Consider the following 18,707-nt stretch of genomic DNA (forward strand, 5'->3'; position numbering starts at 1 on the left):
AGCAGGGCAAGGGGAATTGTGCAAATAGAAAATAAAGTGGACCTGACACTGAACCTTGAGGAACAGCACCGTTGAGGCTGGATTGTTATTTAAGAACACACTACTGACGAATTTGGCTGTATTATGACTGCAGTTATTGTAGAGTAGTACTTATACTGAGCCAGTTTTTTTTTTATCTACTAACGATAGTGCAGCGTTTGACACATTTAACCCTCTTTAAGGTTGAGTAAAATGGAATATCAGCTTACATGATCTTGTCCCCATCAAGTTTGGTAGTAAGTGCATGAGTAATGCACACAGCTCCAATCAAGTTTGTGCCGTTCCTTGTTTGTTCCTTTCCAGCTGTGGACAGACTACTGCGAGGAGCCCATCAGCTTAGGGAGTAATGGACAAACGTCTTCACCTCATTACACCAGCCTTAAAACCACTGATTGGACGCTGTATGTGATAAACTTCAAGCTGAAAACTCTTTCTCCACACACAGTGATGCCTTAAAATGCAGGTTTATAATGTGGGGCTCATGCCTCGTTCAGTGTTCGTCATCTATGGTGTGCATATAAATTGTAGCCAATATTCAACAATATTGTCCTTTGATCAAATTACTGGCAGGGTTGGAATTCAATTCTTATAATGTAGGTAAAATTTAAACGTGAACAATACATAAAGGAACTGTGTGTGTGCATATATATATATATATATATATATATATATATATATATATATATATATATATACACACATATAGTTTGTGTATGTGTGTGTGTATATATATATGTGTGGGTGTGTGTGTGTATATATATATATGTGTGGGTGTGTGTGTATATTATTATTATTATTATTATTATTATTATTATTATTATATGCCAGCACTGAAACTGGCAACCCAAACCAGACTCGTGAGGTTAATTCTGCTTTCTGATTGGATAATCATCTTGAAAACCAAAACACCAAATTATAACATAAACAACGTGGCCACGTGGCCAGTGTTTTTGTAATTAAGAATAAATCAGCATTAATATTGCTATCCAGTAGGCTACAAGCTATAGCCTATTTATTGGAACATGTCTTCCCCATATCTGGAGAGACGGTTAAGTTATGTTTATGAAATTTAACCAAAAAAAATAAAAAAAAAAATCATAAAAACAGTTGGTTATGAGAATTTTTCACAACATAGGCCTTAAGTCTGCTTGTGTGGCCTCTTTAATCATAAGCGTCTTCTGATCCACTTCTGCTTTGCACCTCCCAGGCATAACGCCCCTGCACCCATCGAATCTCCTTTTTGTCTTCTTTGTGCTTTGTCTCGCCAATAACTAACTGAGCATAAAAAGGATGATCAACGAAGAAGCCTATAGGCTTCAGCCCACCATCTCATGCGCTGTCCATGTCCACCTTTGTTGTGTATTTCCTTGTGTTCCCCTTTGATTTGCACCTTCCCCTCTGCCGTCCACAAATCCCTACTGGATATCAATCAGAATCTATCACTTCGACTATTCCTGCTGCCGTTGTGTCAGAATTCACAGGAACTTCATCAAATGGGAAACTGTTTCATTGTTAAACAGAACCCTCGCTGGGTGCGTGCGCATCTGTGTGTGCGGCGATACTGTGCTCAAATTAATGGAATGTGCGCGCTATTCCACGCTGCTCCCTGGCCTCACGTGCACACGCAGAGGCGAGCTTACACACATTAGGGTGTTAATTGTTGTGATAACACCTTCCCATAACAAGGCTCTAATTATCAACATGTTTGGCTGTGGAGTGTGTATCAGGCTCTTGTGTACATGATCGTCGGGCGTATGTGCGCCATAGTGAGGTGTAAAGCCTAGGGAAGGGTTTTCTGTGCGTCATATGCGCGCATAGGCAATGCACATGGGTGCTGTTCACCTTTACATATCATATGATAGTTATCTTCATTGAAATTTCAAAACTGACTTAACTCACCAGATATTTTAACAAACTAGTCATGGGTTTGTTACCCGACAAACCTCAAACAGGGGCGGAGTGGGATTCTGAAATCCGGGAGCGTTTGCAATGTAGTGGCACATCAGTAATCCACCAGCCCACTTTTTCATCATGGGTGTTTTTGTTTTGTGTATTTATTTATTTTAAAGATGAAATTGTCTATACAAATCCTCCAAATGTGTGTGGGGTTTCTCCCCCTAAGGAAAATTTAGCAAAAAATAACATAAATTCCTGTATTCTGCTGCATTTTAATTATTATTTATTATTATTACTTATGCATCAGACAGTAGGCCTGTACTCATGTTATGTTCAATAATTTATTCCAAGTAAAATGTTCAATTCAATAATTAAATTATGTATACAAATCAGATAAACTCACGATGCTCCCGACAGGACAGGTTTTTTGTGAGTTAGTGTGTTGTCATTTTAAAACCTTTCCACCATGAAGCCTATTGTGCAGTTCATCATTGCAGAAGGTTTTATTTTGAAAGGGCCATGGGAAATGTTTTTGTTTAAATCTACATTGCCTTGGCATAGCAGTATGCGCTGGAGGGATTTTTCTGAGGTTTTGTGAATTAACACACGACTTGACTTACAGCTCGTCAAAGGGCCACACTGTGCCACACAGGAGAGACGCTAGAGGGGCACGCGGCTGGTGGAGAGTGCTGCTCCGCTCCTTCAGCCGTGCTCCTTCTACTGCGCACCCCTCTCGCATCTCTCCTTTCCCGGCACCGGCCCACATAGGCCAACCGGGAAATCTCCCCTGTCTCCAGATTGCTACTCCGCCACTGAGCTCAAACTTAGTCCCCCCCCCCCCCCCCCCCCCCCAAAAAAAAAAAAAACACAAAAAAAACAAAAAACAAAAAAAACAACAAAACACTTGTTTCCCTTTTTTCTTTAATCTTAATCTCAGTCAAATTGCAGACAAAAGCCTCCGTGTCACTAATATTTGAAGCACTTGTGTGCATTCACAGTCTGCACAAATTGACAACATTATTTTTGGAGTAGTCATTATTATAGTCTACCTATAGTCCTTCCTTGAAAATTGCATTTTTACTGATATGCATCAAATTTGGCAGATACATTTGGATCATTAAACCGAACAAAAAACTTTATTACCGTGATGTCATATTTTGTCCAATATAGGAGTGGCCAAGGAAAATCCTTTGCTGATGACTTACATACTTTTTATTATAAATAGCTCTTGATAATAAGCCTTTTTGTACAGTGTCCAACAAACAATTATAATAACCCAGTCAAGCACCAAAAGGCTGAAGAAGAAGTGATGTGGATTACCTGACAGAATACATGTCTACCTGGCTATTGCAGGTAATTGACAGTAAAGGTAATTTGTTGTTCCTTGACTAGCTGCTTAGCTGAGTGGGCGTCTGGCCTCTTGCCTGGCTGCTTGTCTGACTCTCTGGCTCTCTGCCTGCTTGGTGAGTTGGCAGACCCAGCTGTGTCCTGAGCCAAGCCCCTACACCCCACCAGATCTTAATTGGGTTAAGTTTGTCCGTCACAGATAACACTTCCACCCTCTACAGAGAGTAAGGAAACAAAAATGGTTTGGCACTAATGATGTTCTTTAACTGAGCTCTTTTCTTTATAGGTGGAGGGAAATTAGAAGGAAGGGGCCAGGATCACTGTTGGGACAGCTCGCTGGGGTAAATACGGCATTGTTAGACACAAACCTTTACCCATAGAGAGCTGAAAATGCAGAAAAAGAAACAAAAATGAAAGAAAGTAAATTTGGTTTTGTGCTTCAATGAGTAACATGTTTTTTTTTTTTTTAGAAAGCCTATGGGCAAGAACCCAGGCCAAGAAAGAGCCCTGTCTGCAAACAAATCATGCTAGTTTACCATATAATTGAATTATAAATACATTTTATAAATTGTATCTTTATTATTGTATATCTATTCCAAGTCTGATGTACTTTCAGCTAAGTATTAAAATTTGCTTTGCTTGAAGACATATTAGAACTATGCTTGTATACACTTCATGTTAAATGAGGACCTTAAGATGAGGCCTTGTAGCCTGCCTTGCCTCCACCTTGCTTAGCATGAATGTGGTGTGTGACTAAATGGTGGTGGCTGGAGGAGCCGGTGGCGCAAATTGGCAGTTTCACTTCTGTTCATCTTCTCCCAGGGCAGCTATTGCAATAGAAGTAGCTTACCTCCATCAAGTATAAAATTAATGAATAATGTTGGGTCTGTAAAAGCTCAACACAAGCGTAAGGCATTAATATTATTTAAATCAGTTGTGGATCTCAATTCCACACAGATGGCCAAAATCTGGGGCAACAGAAATTAAATGTAACACTGTTGTCTGCAGAGGGGAGACCTGGTGGATGCTGGCCAGAGTTCAACACAGCAGAAGACAGGAGGAGTGAGGGATGATGAGGCAAGGAGAGACAGAATAGAGGGAGATGGAGAGTGTGCTTTAGGCCACATAAATATAACATGAACTTGATCTGCTAGTGGCCCACCAGCGAGCTGCTAGCACAACGGACGGTTGTTCAGAGGCGCTTTGTGAGGGCTTGAACGACAGATCACTTCAGCACTCTACCTCAGTAAAATCTGACTTTGATTCTGTGGAGACAAAAACTTGAGAATTATTGAGAGTTCAGTATGGCATGTTCCACATGGAGAGCCTGCAGTCTGCTTTTGGCAGTGCTGGACGCCTTATTTGTGCTGAACTTAATAGACCCTGTATATATCTTAATAAGGGAGAACATGTCGGCCTATATCTGGGACACAGCAAAAGTGTCCGGTCAATAGATGTGCATCTTTCTTTTTTTTTTCTTCTTTTTTTTATGTGCATCTATACAGTATTATACATGATATGACCCATCAGATTTGCTATTACAGCATATCTAAATGACCATACATCTAAGGGGATAAAAGGGGCACAGATTTCTATTCAGTTAGCATTTCCATGTTGTGTTGAAATTAATATTTTTGGTTAGACCTACAAGTCTAAAATCCTGATTTCAGACACAATTCGTCTTGTAGCAATGCTTATTTCAACTGATGTTTCTGTCTGTATCAATTCCCACTGCATGTCTGTTGGCAGCTTCTTGATGTTCTCTTGTTGTGTCTAAAAACCCCAAATCCATGCCGAGAAGACAGAGGGTGTAATCGCAAGCTATGTGATTCAACAATACGACTCTTAGAAGCTATTCACACTGGGGCCTGTCCTTGACCCTTAAGGAGCTTGTAATGTGGGCTTTTTCCCACTCTTTGTATGTACTGGGAGAAATGAGGTAGGGGTACAGGGGGATCAACCACTGAGAGGGGGCTTCTGCCCCTCTATGTCCGCAGCAGTCACACTGGGGAGTGTGGCATGTGCATGTACACACACACACTTGGGAGGGACTGGAGGGTTGGAGAGTGAGTCAGGGGCACAAGAACCCCCCACTCCCACCAGCCACAGCAAGGGGTCAGTCTTAAAGGCTTCTGGGCTGGGGAGCGGCGGTCCTGCTGCTCAATGCAGGGAGCACGTTACCCAGTTATCCATGACAACCAGAGAGACATGGCGACTGTGGGTGGGAGGGCATGGAAAAGCTCAGCTGCGGTCAGAAAGTGCTCGGCTGGAGCAGGGAGCCAAGAACAAAGCACCCAGTGATTTTCATTTTTTCTCTCTTTGTCTGCTCCACATTGTCCATAACATCACTGCTTTTATATGCATATAAAGAAGCTTTGATCGCACACAAACATCCATATACACAGTGTTACATAGTTGTGTAAAGTAAGTCAAAACAGCAAGTTCAGGTGAGGCAAATTGGAACCTGTGAACAAAGCCAAGGCACTAAAAAATAGTGTCCTGTAATTGTCCATCCAACAGGAAGGCCAGAAAACAATTCCACTGTGTGGTTTAGAGTAAATTTATTTATAGCCAATAGTGATTTCCTCAATTCTTCGCATTTTATTTTTAGGTGGATGATACTTGCATTTTAACATATTAATTTCCAAAGACACAGTCTATAACACAGTCTATAATCTGAAATAAGATCTGTAGTTTGATAAACTTTTATATCACATCGTAAATTCCATTTCCATTTTCAATCTGAATCCGACTCCACATTTTCCCATCTCCTCTCTCCGTTTTCTCCTGGTCCCTCTTGTAGTTGCGTATATCCACCACGCATGGGCGCTGTTGCCTAGCCGTGCCCCTCACTCCACTCTCTCTCCGCTTGCCCAGCCTGCCTCACTGCTGCCTCTCTGCCTCAGCCAACCCGGGCTGTGCCGAGCTGCTCCCTGCGGGATCAGAGCGCTCCCCCGCCGGGACCCTTCTCTCACATCCCCCTGCTGGGACGCGGCTACATTTCCAGCCAAGCACTGCCTGCCTTGGCTTTATTATGTGTGTCTGCGCCGCAGCCCCGCCAGCAGAGGCAGGCAGAGGAGGAGGAGGGAGACTGGTAGCCAGAGTCAGGACAAAGAAAAAGCAAGGAGACAGAGGCTAGCGAAGGGTTAGACTGCTGAAATATTCGCTTGATATTAATACCAACCACCGATTAAGGCACAGAGCAATATTAACAAAAAGACATCTTGAGCAGTATACCCTTCGGGGTGGAGATGCAAGACAGGAGCGCTATGCCCATGCCATCAGGACTCCACCACTAGTGTAGAAAAGCGGAACGGAACACGGGAAGATTCTCGGTTCGAGTCGCTGCCGCTGTCTTGGAGGGAAAACAAAAAATAAACAAGCCGAAATAGTTTTGCTGCACTTAAGTCCACGACGAAGACGCGAGGAACACCGTGAAGACAAGTCTTATTTTACAAAAGCAAAATTCTTGCCACAGTTTCCGTAATATCCCATCACCTGGCTATCGCGCGGGGCTGGTCAGTGTTCAGACCGCGCGGGACCCTGGTGCTCGCGCTCAGGTTCGCCACACCACAAACCAGAGACACCCGCGCGACAGCCCAGAGACAGCCAAGAGACAGCGTGCAGGAAACACTGTCGGAGAGGCGACGGACACGGGAAGTTGTTTCCCTACTCCACAGGTTGCGTGTGCTGAGGAGTCGTTGCCTGAAAACGTTCGCTCTTCTTGGGCTCCACTACGGTGTGGGGCGAGCTGCAGCCGCGGGACTAACGCCGCTTCCCACTCACAGACACGAGCTGCCGCATTGCAACAGGCGGAGAGGAGCAGCCGAGGTGAAGAGGAGGACACATAACCTGAAGGGGTCCTGTATGGTTAGTTCAAAACGCGGAACGGAACACAACAAACAGACAAGAAAAAAAGAAACATTACAGAGATGTCAAGACGAAAACAAGCCAAACCACGCTCAGTTAAAGGTAAGAAACTTCGCGCTGGCTTAGCCTTCTGTGACATACCAGAAACATTGCACAAATGTCATTAAGAACAACATTTTTGATTTTCCTGCATATTTCCATCACATGTTTGAGCAGTTTCTCATAGACTCAGCCAAAGAGTGTCCGCTTTTGCAGGTGCTTGATTAAGCTACTGTTTGTCCACTACGAGGTTAATTGTTTTCAATTAGTGTCCACATTGTCAGAAGATGAAAGATGGTGCTCTCGTGTGTCGTATTTCTGTCAGCGTGGGTTGTCTCGGTATGAACTTGGTGTAATTCACATGGTTTATGGCTCCATATGATCCCCTCGCTGTGAATCAGACTTTGTTCCTAAAGGCCAAGTGCACCACAGTATTAGGCTAGTGGTAAACATGACTTTTTGACACATACAGTAGCCTTTCCATGCCGCTAAGGTAGGACAGACACTTTTGAAAAGCAGATTTGTAGTTGTCAGGTCTAAATTCAAAGGGATAGCTGAACCCATTTTTTGCATTCAAAGTTTGGCGCAGACTCTACTCCCTTTGCTTTAAACTAGTATTCATTGGAGCACATGGGTGAACGGGCATCAATGCATGAGGGCGTGTGGTGTCTCTGGCCTCCATGTTTCCTTTATGGGACCCAGATGGGCAACGGGACGGGCTAATCATGTGCCCCCCACATCGCCCCCACTAGCTTCAATATATGAACCAGGCATCCCAGAGTCAACACCATTTTCTGGATAATTTATAATTAATAGCTATTTTACTTAAATCTATGTATAGGCATACAATTTGCTTCAGGGGGATGCATGAAGGTTTTTATTAGATTCAGTTTTATTAGAAGTTTTTCTGATTTTGAAATGTCAAAACCTGTATTAAAAATATTCCCAGTAGGTATCCAGACTACACCGTTTTTATCAAAAATCATTTCTAATGTTCTCATACTAGTTTTGACACTTTGATTAACTTGTAATTAATCATTAATTATGTACCGCACTGCTTAAAAGCTGAATTTCTCTTTTTCCCCAAAAAATTAAAAAAGTCTATATATGCTCATGAACCTGTAGAGTAACACTAAAGAAAGTTGACTGAGAGAAATACAAGGTGGCATTATTACTGTCATATTTGATGATGTCCTATGAAGTTTTTCCACTAATATTGGACAGTGCTTGTAAAGACATTTCAGTGTGAGTAAATCTGTCTGTTTGCCTATAATGCACCCATGCCTTCTGTTTGTATGCATCACAAGCTTGCATTTGCCTTTCTGGTCTCCGCTGCCGGGATAACCAGGGCTTAGCTTGAGCCAGGCAGCCAAGTGAAGCCGAGCGAGGCAAAGCTGATGCGAATGGCCACTGCAGCCTGTTTGTGAGTGTGTTGCAAAGGTATCCCTTGTTGTGTGCCACCATGTGTTTTATGTTTGTGTACTCATGCATCTGGGCACTATCTCCCTGACACACCTTGCCCCGCAGCTTGGCGAGACCTGGATTGGGACGGGGGATCGAGGTGCGGGGGGTAAAGGTCAGCGAGAGGAGAGGGGGTCGGGGGCGGGTGGCGCAGTGGCACACAGCAGGTGAGTGGGCAGTGGGAGGCAGAGAGGTGAGCAGCGCCAGGGGATTATCTCCTGTTTTCATGTCCCTCTGTCTTTCACCTGCTCAACCAACTCTGACCATCAGGGCTGCCAGGCTTATGGACTTAAGGCCACTCAGGCATGCTCAAACAATAACAAAAAAGCCCCAACATCCCACCACGGACATCTGAACTGAAATGACAAAAGTGGCTGTCTTGGAGAGGAAGGCTTCAGGAATCACAAAGAAAAGTATAGTTTTGGCAGTGTTCTTGTCAGCTTATTGGAAGAGTGCATTTTGGCATATGGTTCAGTTTTAGGGAGTGTTCACACTTGCCGTGGCTTGGTCCTGGCTTGGGACTAGTTTGAGTCCTAGTGGAGATTTGTTTAGTTCCGAGTTTAGTCCCAGTTTTGTTGTGGTGATTGTGCAAGTGTAAACGCACCTTAAATTATTCAATACTGACGAAACCAAAAAGGCTCATGGTGTTTCCAAAATGCACGCATATGCTTTTAAAGTTAGTTAAAATAAAATACTTTAAGTACCTTGCTTCTGCTTCGCCGATCTTTGCTTAGCGTCAAGACTAAGCCATAAGAAAAATGAGGCAATCAATTCTCATTTAACGTTGCTTTAAATATGCGGGAATAATAGTAGTCCAAGTATCTGTCAGTGTGTTTTAGGTTAATTCATCTACATACCTATTAAGGCACTTTTTATGTCTTATCAAAGCCAGTGTGAAATTGCTGTATTAATTGAGGTTTAGCCCCTCTGCTAAGTTCCTCTTATGGATTTTCCTGACCAGTTTGGCTTTTGCACTGATTGGGCCTTGTTAACAGTGGGGGGACTTGACTAATTGCAGTCTGTTAATTGAACACAGACTAATAGTGCAGTGATGGGCCATGAAACTATGTGCACGGAGGGGGGAGAGAGGGGAGGGCAGAGCCGCAGGACCTAAGCAGAGCGCGTCAGCTCCTCTTCTTATCAAAATATTATTTCAGCGGATTAATCCCTTTTTAATGTGTGTCTTTAGCGAGGCACGGCGGCAGAAATCTACTCTGCTGTCTGCTCCAACAGCCCGGCTACACTATCTCTCTCCTCTGCCTCTCTCAGCTCTCAGCCCCTCGAGTCTCTCATGCATTATGTAGTGATGATTATTACTTAATTACACATTAATAAATCCGCTTCATTTGCAGGACATTAAACGGGACTTGAGCGCATGTGACAGGGAGACGGAGCAGAGCAGCGAGGAGAGTACAGCAGCAGGACACAGGGAGCTGTTAGCTTTTAGCATTTGTTTGGTTTGTTTTAAATACAATTAAGCGGCAATAGAGCCTAAATGAGCCATATGACCATAATAAGGCTAGCAGTGTGAGAGTATTTCAGAGATAATGACATCTTTACACTCTGTCTCTTTGTTGCCTTGTGTGTTTCTATTCAGTTGTCATTGCTCTGTGTGGTAAGAATTCGTGCAGTAGAGTAGACTAGAAGAATAGTCACATAATCAACCAACATAATAAAAATAAGGTAAATCAATTTGTAATCAGTTGTATACACAGAAATTGCACTCAAGGGCTTGCCTGTTTCCATTATTTGAACCATCCTGGGCTACCATTCTTCATGTAAGTATATGTGACTTAAATATAATAAGAGACTTTGGGATAGTAATTATTCCTTGCCTGGAGTTAAAGTTATTGTCAATTAACTGCTCAGGACTCAAAATTAACAACCGCCAACTCACCAAATGTGGGTAAAAATTAATTGTGAAGGGAAATGTCGTTAAGTTCCACACCAATATGTGGGTTGGTGAATCTAATTACGATACTCCTGTTCAGGCAAAATACAAGCATTGCACAATCAACTGTCACCCTGAGCGCCTGCACCAGTGTGTGCAAAGGAAAAGTCTGCATCGCTTTGTGACTTTGGAGTCTGTTTTTCTTTCTACCTGCTCATCTGGTGTTCACATTAGAGACAGTTTTTTTTTTTATCTCACCCTTTGGCAGAGACCAGAGTCGTTCATTGGGCGACTGACTCCTGTAAAACACACTTGTGGCTTGTACTAAATCAGCGAAACAGTTTGTCTCAACAGGTGTATTCAAAAGTAGCAGCCATTGAAAGTGCTCTATGCATTTGTCCTATTAATAATACCTGAGTCTATTCTATACATACACGGTGTGTAGACTTTCAGCAGTATGTGAGAGAACTCCCTTTTCCAAAGCTCATAGTGCCTTTGCATTAAGACTTTCTGAACCATTAAATGGTTTTCAAAGCGCTTTGACTGTTCAGCAGGTGGTGGATTTGAATTCTTGTTCATTGTTTTGTAATGGCACAAAGAGGCTAATGAATTAAAGATTTATGGAGCTGCGCAATGTTACATTTTGAATGACCACTTAGCAGAACAAACAGTGACGCAACTAACTGTTTTGAGCCGTTGACTTTTTTTTTGTCTGAACCGTAGTATAAATATATTTCTACACTTAATAAAAATTCCATTATGAGAAGCAATGCGAAATACAGCAGGTGTCATGTGTGGTTTAAATATTTTTGAATGTCAAGCAGCCACAATATGTATTTGAAAAAGGGGTTCTAGGGGGCTGTAGGCTGTTTAGTGGAACGGCTGATGATGTCTTAGTCAACCAAATGGTTTTTAAATGATTATTCTTTATTGTTATTAGCCGAGAAATTATTTTATTGGAATCATAAACATTTATATGGAAACAGCATAAAGGAGGAAGCATGGAGTGAGTTAGTTTTATAGGTGACTGCTGGTATAATAATGCTATTCAGATTTCACATATTGTATGGGATTGTAATAACTTTGACAGCTTTTGACAGCGTCATTGATTAATTTGGGTAATTAATTGATTAACAGGGCATGTCTTTTAAACAAGCAGGAATTTCTTTTGTCGACTACAGCCCTAAGTAGCAGGAGTGCAGTTCCCTAGTGAGGTGTTAGCATAAGTTTGTTGTCAGTGGCGGACCTGACGTACCTGTGGCTGTATACTTTAGGTGAATGGGACGATGTGGGCCAACACAAAGGCAGTGTTGTGGGGTTCAGCTTGCCTTGTTTATCAGTTGCAAACTCACTGGTCCTGAACTCCCACTCAGCCCCCGGGAGGCACACCACATTCACGGAAGCTTCGTGACATGATGCTGTTGCAGACTGTGCTTATATGAATGGTTTATGTTTGGGTGTGATGCTAAGATTCTGATGTTGTGTTGATAAAAAAAAAGGTTATTTATTGTGCTTAGTTTATCACCAAAATAATACTAGTGGACCACTCTTGTTTCCTCTCATCATCTTACCCCCCCTCCCTCACCACCCCCAGCTGCTTCCTGCATTTTCCCTCTCCCCTCCCTTCCCTCTGTACATTAAACATTAGTGGTGGGGGCAATTAGTGGTGCCCCTCTGCACACCTGGCTAATGCATAATATATTTATTGGGCTTTCTGTTCTTCACACACTTGCACACACTGCTGGCTCGGAAAGCAGGACTGTAGGGAAAAGGAGAATGTGTGGAGGACGGTGCAGACTTTTGGAGGGGGTTACAAAGGGTTATGCCCACTGCTCTGCCCTGCATGACCTCTTCTGCTGCAGATCACAACTTGGCCAGGCAGCCATGTTCTTAGCAAAGTCTCTTTGATTATTGTTTTGTTAGATTTACTCAGTCCTTTTTGTGAACATTGATTGTGCTTGATGAATCATTTAACCTACTTTTAAGTGGTGCATGTCCAGTAGTCTCTTTCCATTGCTAAGTGACCACAAATGGTTAAATCATCTCTGTACAACAATGGTGATGGTGCTAAATTGATTTGCATACATCTACATACATCCATTGGCATTGTCCACTGCAGCAGAACTTGAGCTCTCTTGTGCCAGGGCGCCCATCTGCTTCTCCGTACTGGAGATTTACTCGTCTTCCAATAAGTCGATTGATATATCCAAAGTTTCTTGGCAATGTAACTCTGTGCAAATGTACACTGTTTTTTCAGACCCTTCTGACAGTACGAAATGTCATGGAAATATCATAGGAAGGGCCATGACATGCTGTCACTCATGTCCAAAACAAATCTGGTTTGCCAATTTTTGGTAACATATGAATGACAGCATATTGTCATTCATATTCTAAGCTAGATTGAAAACTATAACAAATGTGCTTTGCCTTTTAAAATAATCAACATATATTGTATTTTTAATGAAAAGCAACTCAAGTTTAACACATTTAAACCTCACAGGCATTTCTGTTGACATGGCCCTTGTCACATTGTTTGCCCACCTCATCGCCCCTCTTGTTTCTCTGAGCCTTTTGCCTCTTTGCCTCTTGTGTCTGTGCACATTCACAATGAGCTCTCTCTCTCACCATAGACTCACTCTAATGTGCTTTATACTGGGAGCATGAAGCCTGCTCCAGAACAAGATGTTTGTATTGTGTGGCTCTTTTAATGGGACGCTGCCGAGGCTTTGTAGTAGACGCCACTATAGACTGAGCAGTGGTCCTTTTTAGTGTCGGAGTTGGTTTTTCTAACTCCTCCCAGTCAAAAGGCAAGAGCCCCCCACTGTGAGGCTTACAATAGTGAGGGAAAAGAGTTGGAAGAGACTGTGATTTAACTGATGTGTTTGCACTCCCATTCCAAAGACCTACCAAATACTATGTATATAAAAGTATGTTGTTGCATAACTTAAGTCACCAAATAAAAGTGTTTTTTGCTAATTGGCATTTGTGTAAATTCTATGTGTTTTTGTTAATAACTGAAGTAAAATCATCTTCCATGGCTGGAGTTGTTAAATCCAGTTCTGGTAGTAATGCTTTTGAAATTTTACTGCCAACACACCTAAGAAATGCAAGAGTGAAATAATATTTAGTATTATGGATGGACTCTGTTACACAGAATACATGACTAGTCTGGTGTGAGGTGATGAAGGTGCAGTCAGTTCTTCAGGCCCATATAAAAATTCACAGCACCATCTCACTCAGAGTTAATATGATGTCAAGGGATGTGTACACACCATGTAAATAAAAAAAGATTTTTCATTGGAAACATACTATTTTTTTGTGCATTTTTCCACAGTTTGCAGTGCTGTCTTAAATGATCCATATGTTATTCAGGGTCACATCAAATAGAGATTAACTTTGGCCAAAAAATTCACTTGTTACCAGTGTGGATGCCTGTAGGATGCCTGTCTTTGCCTGATTGTACATCTTTCAACAAACAACATCACGTCTTGAGTCGTGTATATTGTTGTTGTTGGTCCCAGAAGAAGCAGGACGATCCAGTTAATCTGTCCACCAGCGACGTGGCATAACACCAAGCTGTTTATTACATCTCACTGTTGCTCTACCTCACGCCTGCTTTCCTCTTCCTCATGTAAAACTTAATCAACTCTGAATCAAGCCAAGTAATGCCAGAGTGTGAAATGGGTGTTGAGTCAAAAGGCACTCCCAAGTTTGCACTACAAGAGAAGGCAATTAGGAGGCCCTATCCTTCTCTTTGCACCGTTGCACTGAATGTCTATGCTTTATGTAGGCCATCTTTGGTACACGTCATGTTATGTTTATGAAATGTACTTTTTTATATGTCGTAGTTAGACAGAATAAAATACAGAATTGGAGGTTGGTCTATACATTGACTAGTCTCTGAGAATAAAAAACATGCATGCCCCTTGCTTGCAATCTAAAATCGGTTTGAATTGCTTGATTTCCTTTCAAGTTAAATTTAGTAACAAAATCAAAAATAATGAAAATAAAGAATTGGATTTGTATAGCAGCTTTGAAGACATCAAAACCTTTGTAGTAACATCATTTGTGCTTGACCTGAAGGATAGTTTCAAAAGTGTGTGAATGTCCCTGTCCTGGAAGAGAATGAACTCTGAAAGCACCCTGCAGTGTGCCCCAGCCCCCGTGCTGCACAGTGACTGAGTGTTGTGTTATTGGTGCAGTTATTTCGGGGGCGTCCCTAGAGCCCAGGTACTCCAGAGGACTCCTCCCTGTCCTCACGCCGCCCTCGCTGTCCCACTGTCCTCCTTCACGTCCCATTCTCTGCTCACTCACTCCTCCTCTGCCCACCTCCCCCACCCTTTCCTCTCTTCTCCTCTTCCTCACGTATGCGCCGCTATCGATTGCTCTTCCTGCTCGGCGCACTGACAGACAGAAAAACAAATGTCAGATCAGAGAGGCTCTTTAATCTCAAGCTGTGATGTTTGGCCCTGAACATCAACTCTGCTCTTGTCGGCGGCAGCGCGTGCGTGTTCTCACTGTGAGGAAAGGAGTAAATTTGGACTGTGTTAATCGGCACTTCTGTTTGAGCTGCTATTTCAGTTTGCACCTAATTACAAAACATTTGATATAGTAGTTAGTCTCACTTAGCTAGTAGGTATTTTGATACTAATAGAGTGATGAATTAAGAGTAGGCTACTGTTAGTGCTCTCCCTTAAGCAGAACACTTTTTGCAGAGATAAGAAGCACATATATATTTCATCTCTCATACAATGGGATCAAACTAAATTCAAACATTGTGTTAAAATGCAGTAAGGAAATCTGCAGCGTTTTGGAGAAGTTTGCGAATAGGCCGACAGCGGAAACATGGAGTGTGATTACAGCGGGACGTGGCACAGAGCGGCTGAGAGGGCGACCAAGCTTGTCCGCCAGGCTTTGTGTTGTTGTGCCATCCATCTAAGCCCTCTGCTACCTCTGTCCCCCACAGCTCACCACTGTGCGCGTGTTTATGTGTTTTAAGGCTGTTTTATTCAGAATGCAGGCGGGCAGGGACGGCCTTTCACTGCTGATAAAAGTATTTGGTTAATCAGCTTCTGTCCTCTGTCCCAAGTGTGTGTGTGAGTGAGACTGTGTCTATGTGCGATTTTGTGTCTGCGCCCAACACAGGCCATTGAAGTTTGGGAGACTCCCTGGAGGTGGGCTGGGGATGGAGATTGGCATCAGATCTCTGCCAGTAGAGTCTCAAAGTTGCTCCTGTGGGACAGCCGCAGCAGCCAATCACAGAGTCCCATCGGAGGTGCAGAGGGGAGAGGGGGTGGGGTGAGGAAGTGTGTTGTGTAAGCCCCAGTTTCACCCAAGCAAGACGGGACAGGACAGCTCCATATGAGGCAGTTGGGTCATATTATTATAATAGTTAATTTTTTTATTCAACAAATTGAAAACAAATAAATTAAGCAAAAAAACAGAAACACACTGTCGCTGCATCCATCTCCCTCCTATATCCTAGTGGTTAATGGTTAATATTGCAATGAACATTACACAGCACTCCTAACATACTGCCTGTTAAGTCTGTTTGTCAGTTTGGCTTTTAAATGTTGTTGAATTCTATTTGGACTTTTGGAGACTGCTATCAGAACAATGCACTCATTCAGGAGACTCTGTATGAAACCACATGATATAAAACTACACTAGCGCTGGTTGAAACTAAGCAGGAGAGCAGGAGGATGGATGGGAAGAGACACTCAGATGAAGGAAAAGAGAGTCGGATGACAATTACCCTCTTGACTTGTGTCCAGCTCTAGTTGTCAATCAGCGCGACCCCTGGGAATAAAAGATGCTTGTGATTGGGTGCGCCGGCTGACATCCCGCCTCCCAGGGCCACCCGGCCAATGCGTGATTGGCCACACTGACCTGTTCATCAAGCGGGATGTGGGAACACCAGAGCCCGGGCCGCCAGGGGAATACATGGCCCTGATACGCCGCGTGCATTCATGTGTTGTGGAGCTGCTGCAGACAAAGGGATAGGGCCTTTCTTACCGGTCTGGAGCTGCTTACATGGGACGCTCCAGAAACTAAAAGATGGAGAGTCTAATATCAAGTAGTGACAAGTGAATCAGTTAGGGGAGATTGGACTTAAGAGTTAAATAAAAAAGACCTTCTCTAGCTGATGAATTAAATTCCTCTCAATTCTTATTTTGCATTTCTTAATCTACAGATGTTTTTAGTAAATTGACCTTGTGTGTGGTGTGTTATAACTCTACACTTTCAGGCACGATAAGTAGTTTAAATATTGACTGGGACAGGACAAGCACATGGGAGTGAAGATTGGGAAGAGACATCCAGCAAATTGTTAGAGAAGGGAGTTAATCTCACAACCCTGAAGTCAGCACAGAGGTGAGCATGTACACTACAGTCTAAACCCCTGTGGCAATGTACAGCTCCAGGGAAATGCCCAACTATGTCTTAAAATATGGATCTTGTGCTTGTTGTCTATTGAGCTATAAAAAACAGAGAGCTGAAAGAGGCCAAGAAACTAATGGACTGCTATGAGTGTGATTGTGTGCTTAATTAGCGACAACAGTAAATATTTGATGATGATGATGATAATGCACAACAGTAACGTAACTTGCAGCCCTTTGTACCATTTCCCCTCCTCCTCTTGTAGTGTAGTGTGATGTGCTGTCAAACTAAAATTAGATCGCGCCTCTACCACCGCTACATCATGTGTGTGTCAGGAGGACACTTGAAGGCAGCACGTGGGCCAGTTGTTTCCATGACTATGATTTATAACTGTTTACATAATAACAACTATCAGATATAGGACAAAATGCAATTTCAACTTTGGCATATTTATACACATGACTTTTAGATGTTCAATTATTTCTACTGATCAATTTTCACATAAGCAGAAGTAGGTTTGATAGGGTTGGCATTTTTGTTTTGTTTCATTCACATGTTTAATACACAAATCCTGCATATTGAGGCTATGTTCTTTTCTCAAATTGAAAACACGTCTTTTCTCATTGTGATGTCATTAAGTGGTATTACACGAAATGTTCTACTTTAAACTCTGTACCACTAGAATCATTTTGGTCATTTCAGCCCTGGATTTGCCTAAAGTTATACCTATTGTTTTGAAGTTACAGCTATTGTTTTAGCTATTGTTTAACTGTGTCTCTCCTTGATACACCAGCAAATATTGGAGACTTTCTGTGACAATCTCAACTTAACAAAAGGAAAAACTAAAATATTCAAAAATAAAAGCAACAATTTAAGGTCATTAGTTGTTGACACTAAATCTACCACTAAATGACACCATGAGGTGAAACTAAGCATTTTGAGCTATGGGAATGCAGACAATCCAGGATTAGGTAAGGCAAGGCAAGTTTATTTGTATAGCACAATTCGTACACAAGGTAATTCAAAGTGCTCTACAGAATAAGAAAGACATTAAAATCACACAAATCAAAACATAAATAATCACAAATAATCATCATAAAATTAACATTAAAAGAGAAGAGTGCAGAATAAAAACCTTTCAGTCGTATGCACAGCTAAACAGAACTGTTTTGAGCCTGGATTTAAACATTGTCAAAGTAGAGGCCTGTCTCACATCTTCAGGAAGACTGTTCCAAGTTTTAGCTGCATAAAACTTAAACGCTGATTCCCTATGTTTAGTCCTGACTCTGGGCACCAGTAGGAGGCCGGTCCCTGAAGTCCTCAAATTGCGAGATGGTTCATATGGCACTAACATGTCGGAGATATACTTTGGACCTAGGCCATGGAGAGACTTATACACAAGCAGAGCTGCTTTAAAGTCTATTCTTTGAGCTACAGGAAGCCAGTACAGAGACCTGAGCACAGGACTTATGTGCTCATACTTCCTGGTTCTAGTCAGGACCCGAGCAGCAGCGTTCTGGATATACTGTTCTGTCTTAAGGCTCGTATGGAGAGGCCAGTGAGCAGGCCGTTACAGTAGTCTAACCTACTGGAGACAAATGCATGGATAAGTCTCTCTAAGTCTGGCTTTGACAGTATACCTTTGATTTTTGCAATGTTTTTAGGTGGTAAAAAGCTGCAGATTACTCAAACGTGTGTGAATGAAACAAAACACAACTGCAGGTTTTTGAGCAGGTAACAACATTATAACATGGCTAAAAGCTCTGGATAATATAGGACCATTAAA

At 42.4% G+C, this 18,707-nt stretch overlaps 2 protein-coding genes across 4 annotated transcripts in view; both read left to right on the top strand.

Moving 5' to 3' along the window:
- The window catches only part of setd6 (SET domain containing 6, protein lysine methyltransferase), a 56,621-nt gene that overhangs the window by 29,404 nt on the left and 8,510 nt on the right, over positions 1-18,707 (top strand). The gene's annotated exons all lie outside the window — the stretch shown is intronic.
- Positions 6,073-18,707, top strand: part of znf423 (zinc finger protein 423) — a 116,177-nt gene continuing 103,542 nt past the window's right edge. For 2 of the 3 annotated variants that reach the window (XM_033967730.2, XM_055222430.1), the window contains exon 1: positions 6,074-7,254. In XM_033967730.2, coding sequence (XP_033823621.1) covers positions 7,215-7,254 — 40 coding nt within the window. In that variant the 5' untranslated portion in view covers positions 6,074-7,214. Of the gene's footprint in view, positions 7,255-18,707 lie in introns of all 3 variants that reach the window. The other variant, XM_055222431.1, reaches the window with a different exon arrangement.

This window comes from Periophthalmus magnuspinnatus, chromosome 6, assembly GCF_009829125.3.
Source record: "Periophthalmus magnuspinnatus isolate fPerMag1 chromosome 6, fPerMag1.2.pri, whole genome shotgun sequence".
NCBI lineage: Eukaryota > Metazoa > Chordata > Actinopteri > Gobiiformes > Gobiidae > Periophthalmus > Periophthalmus magnuspinnatus.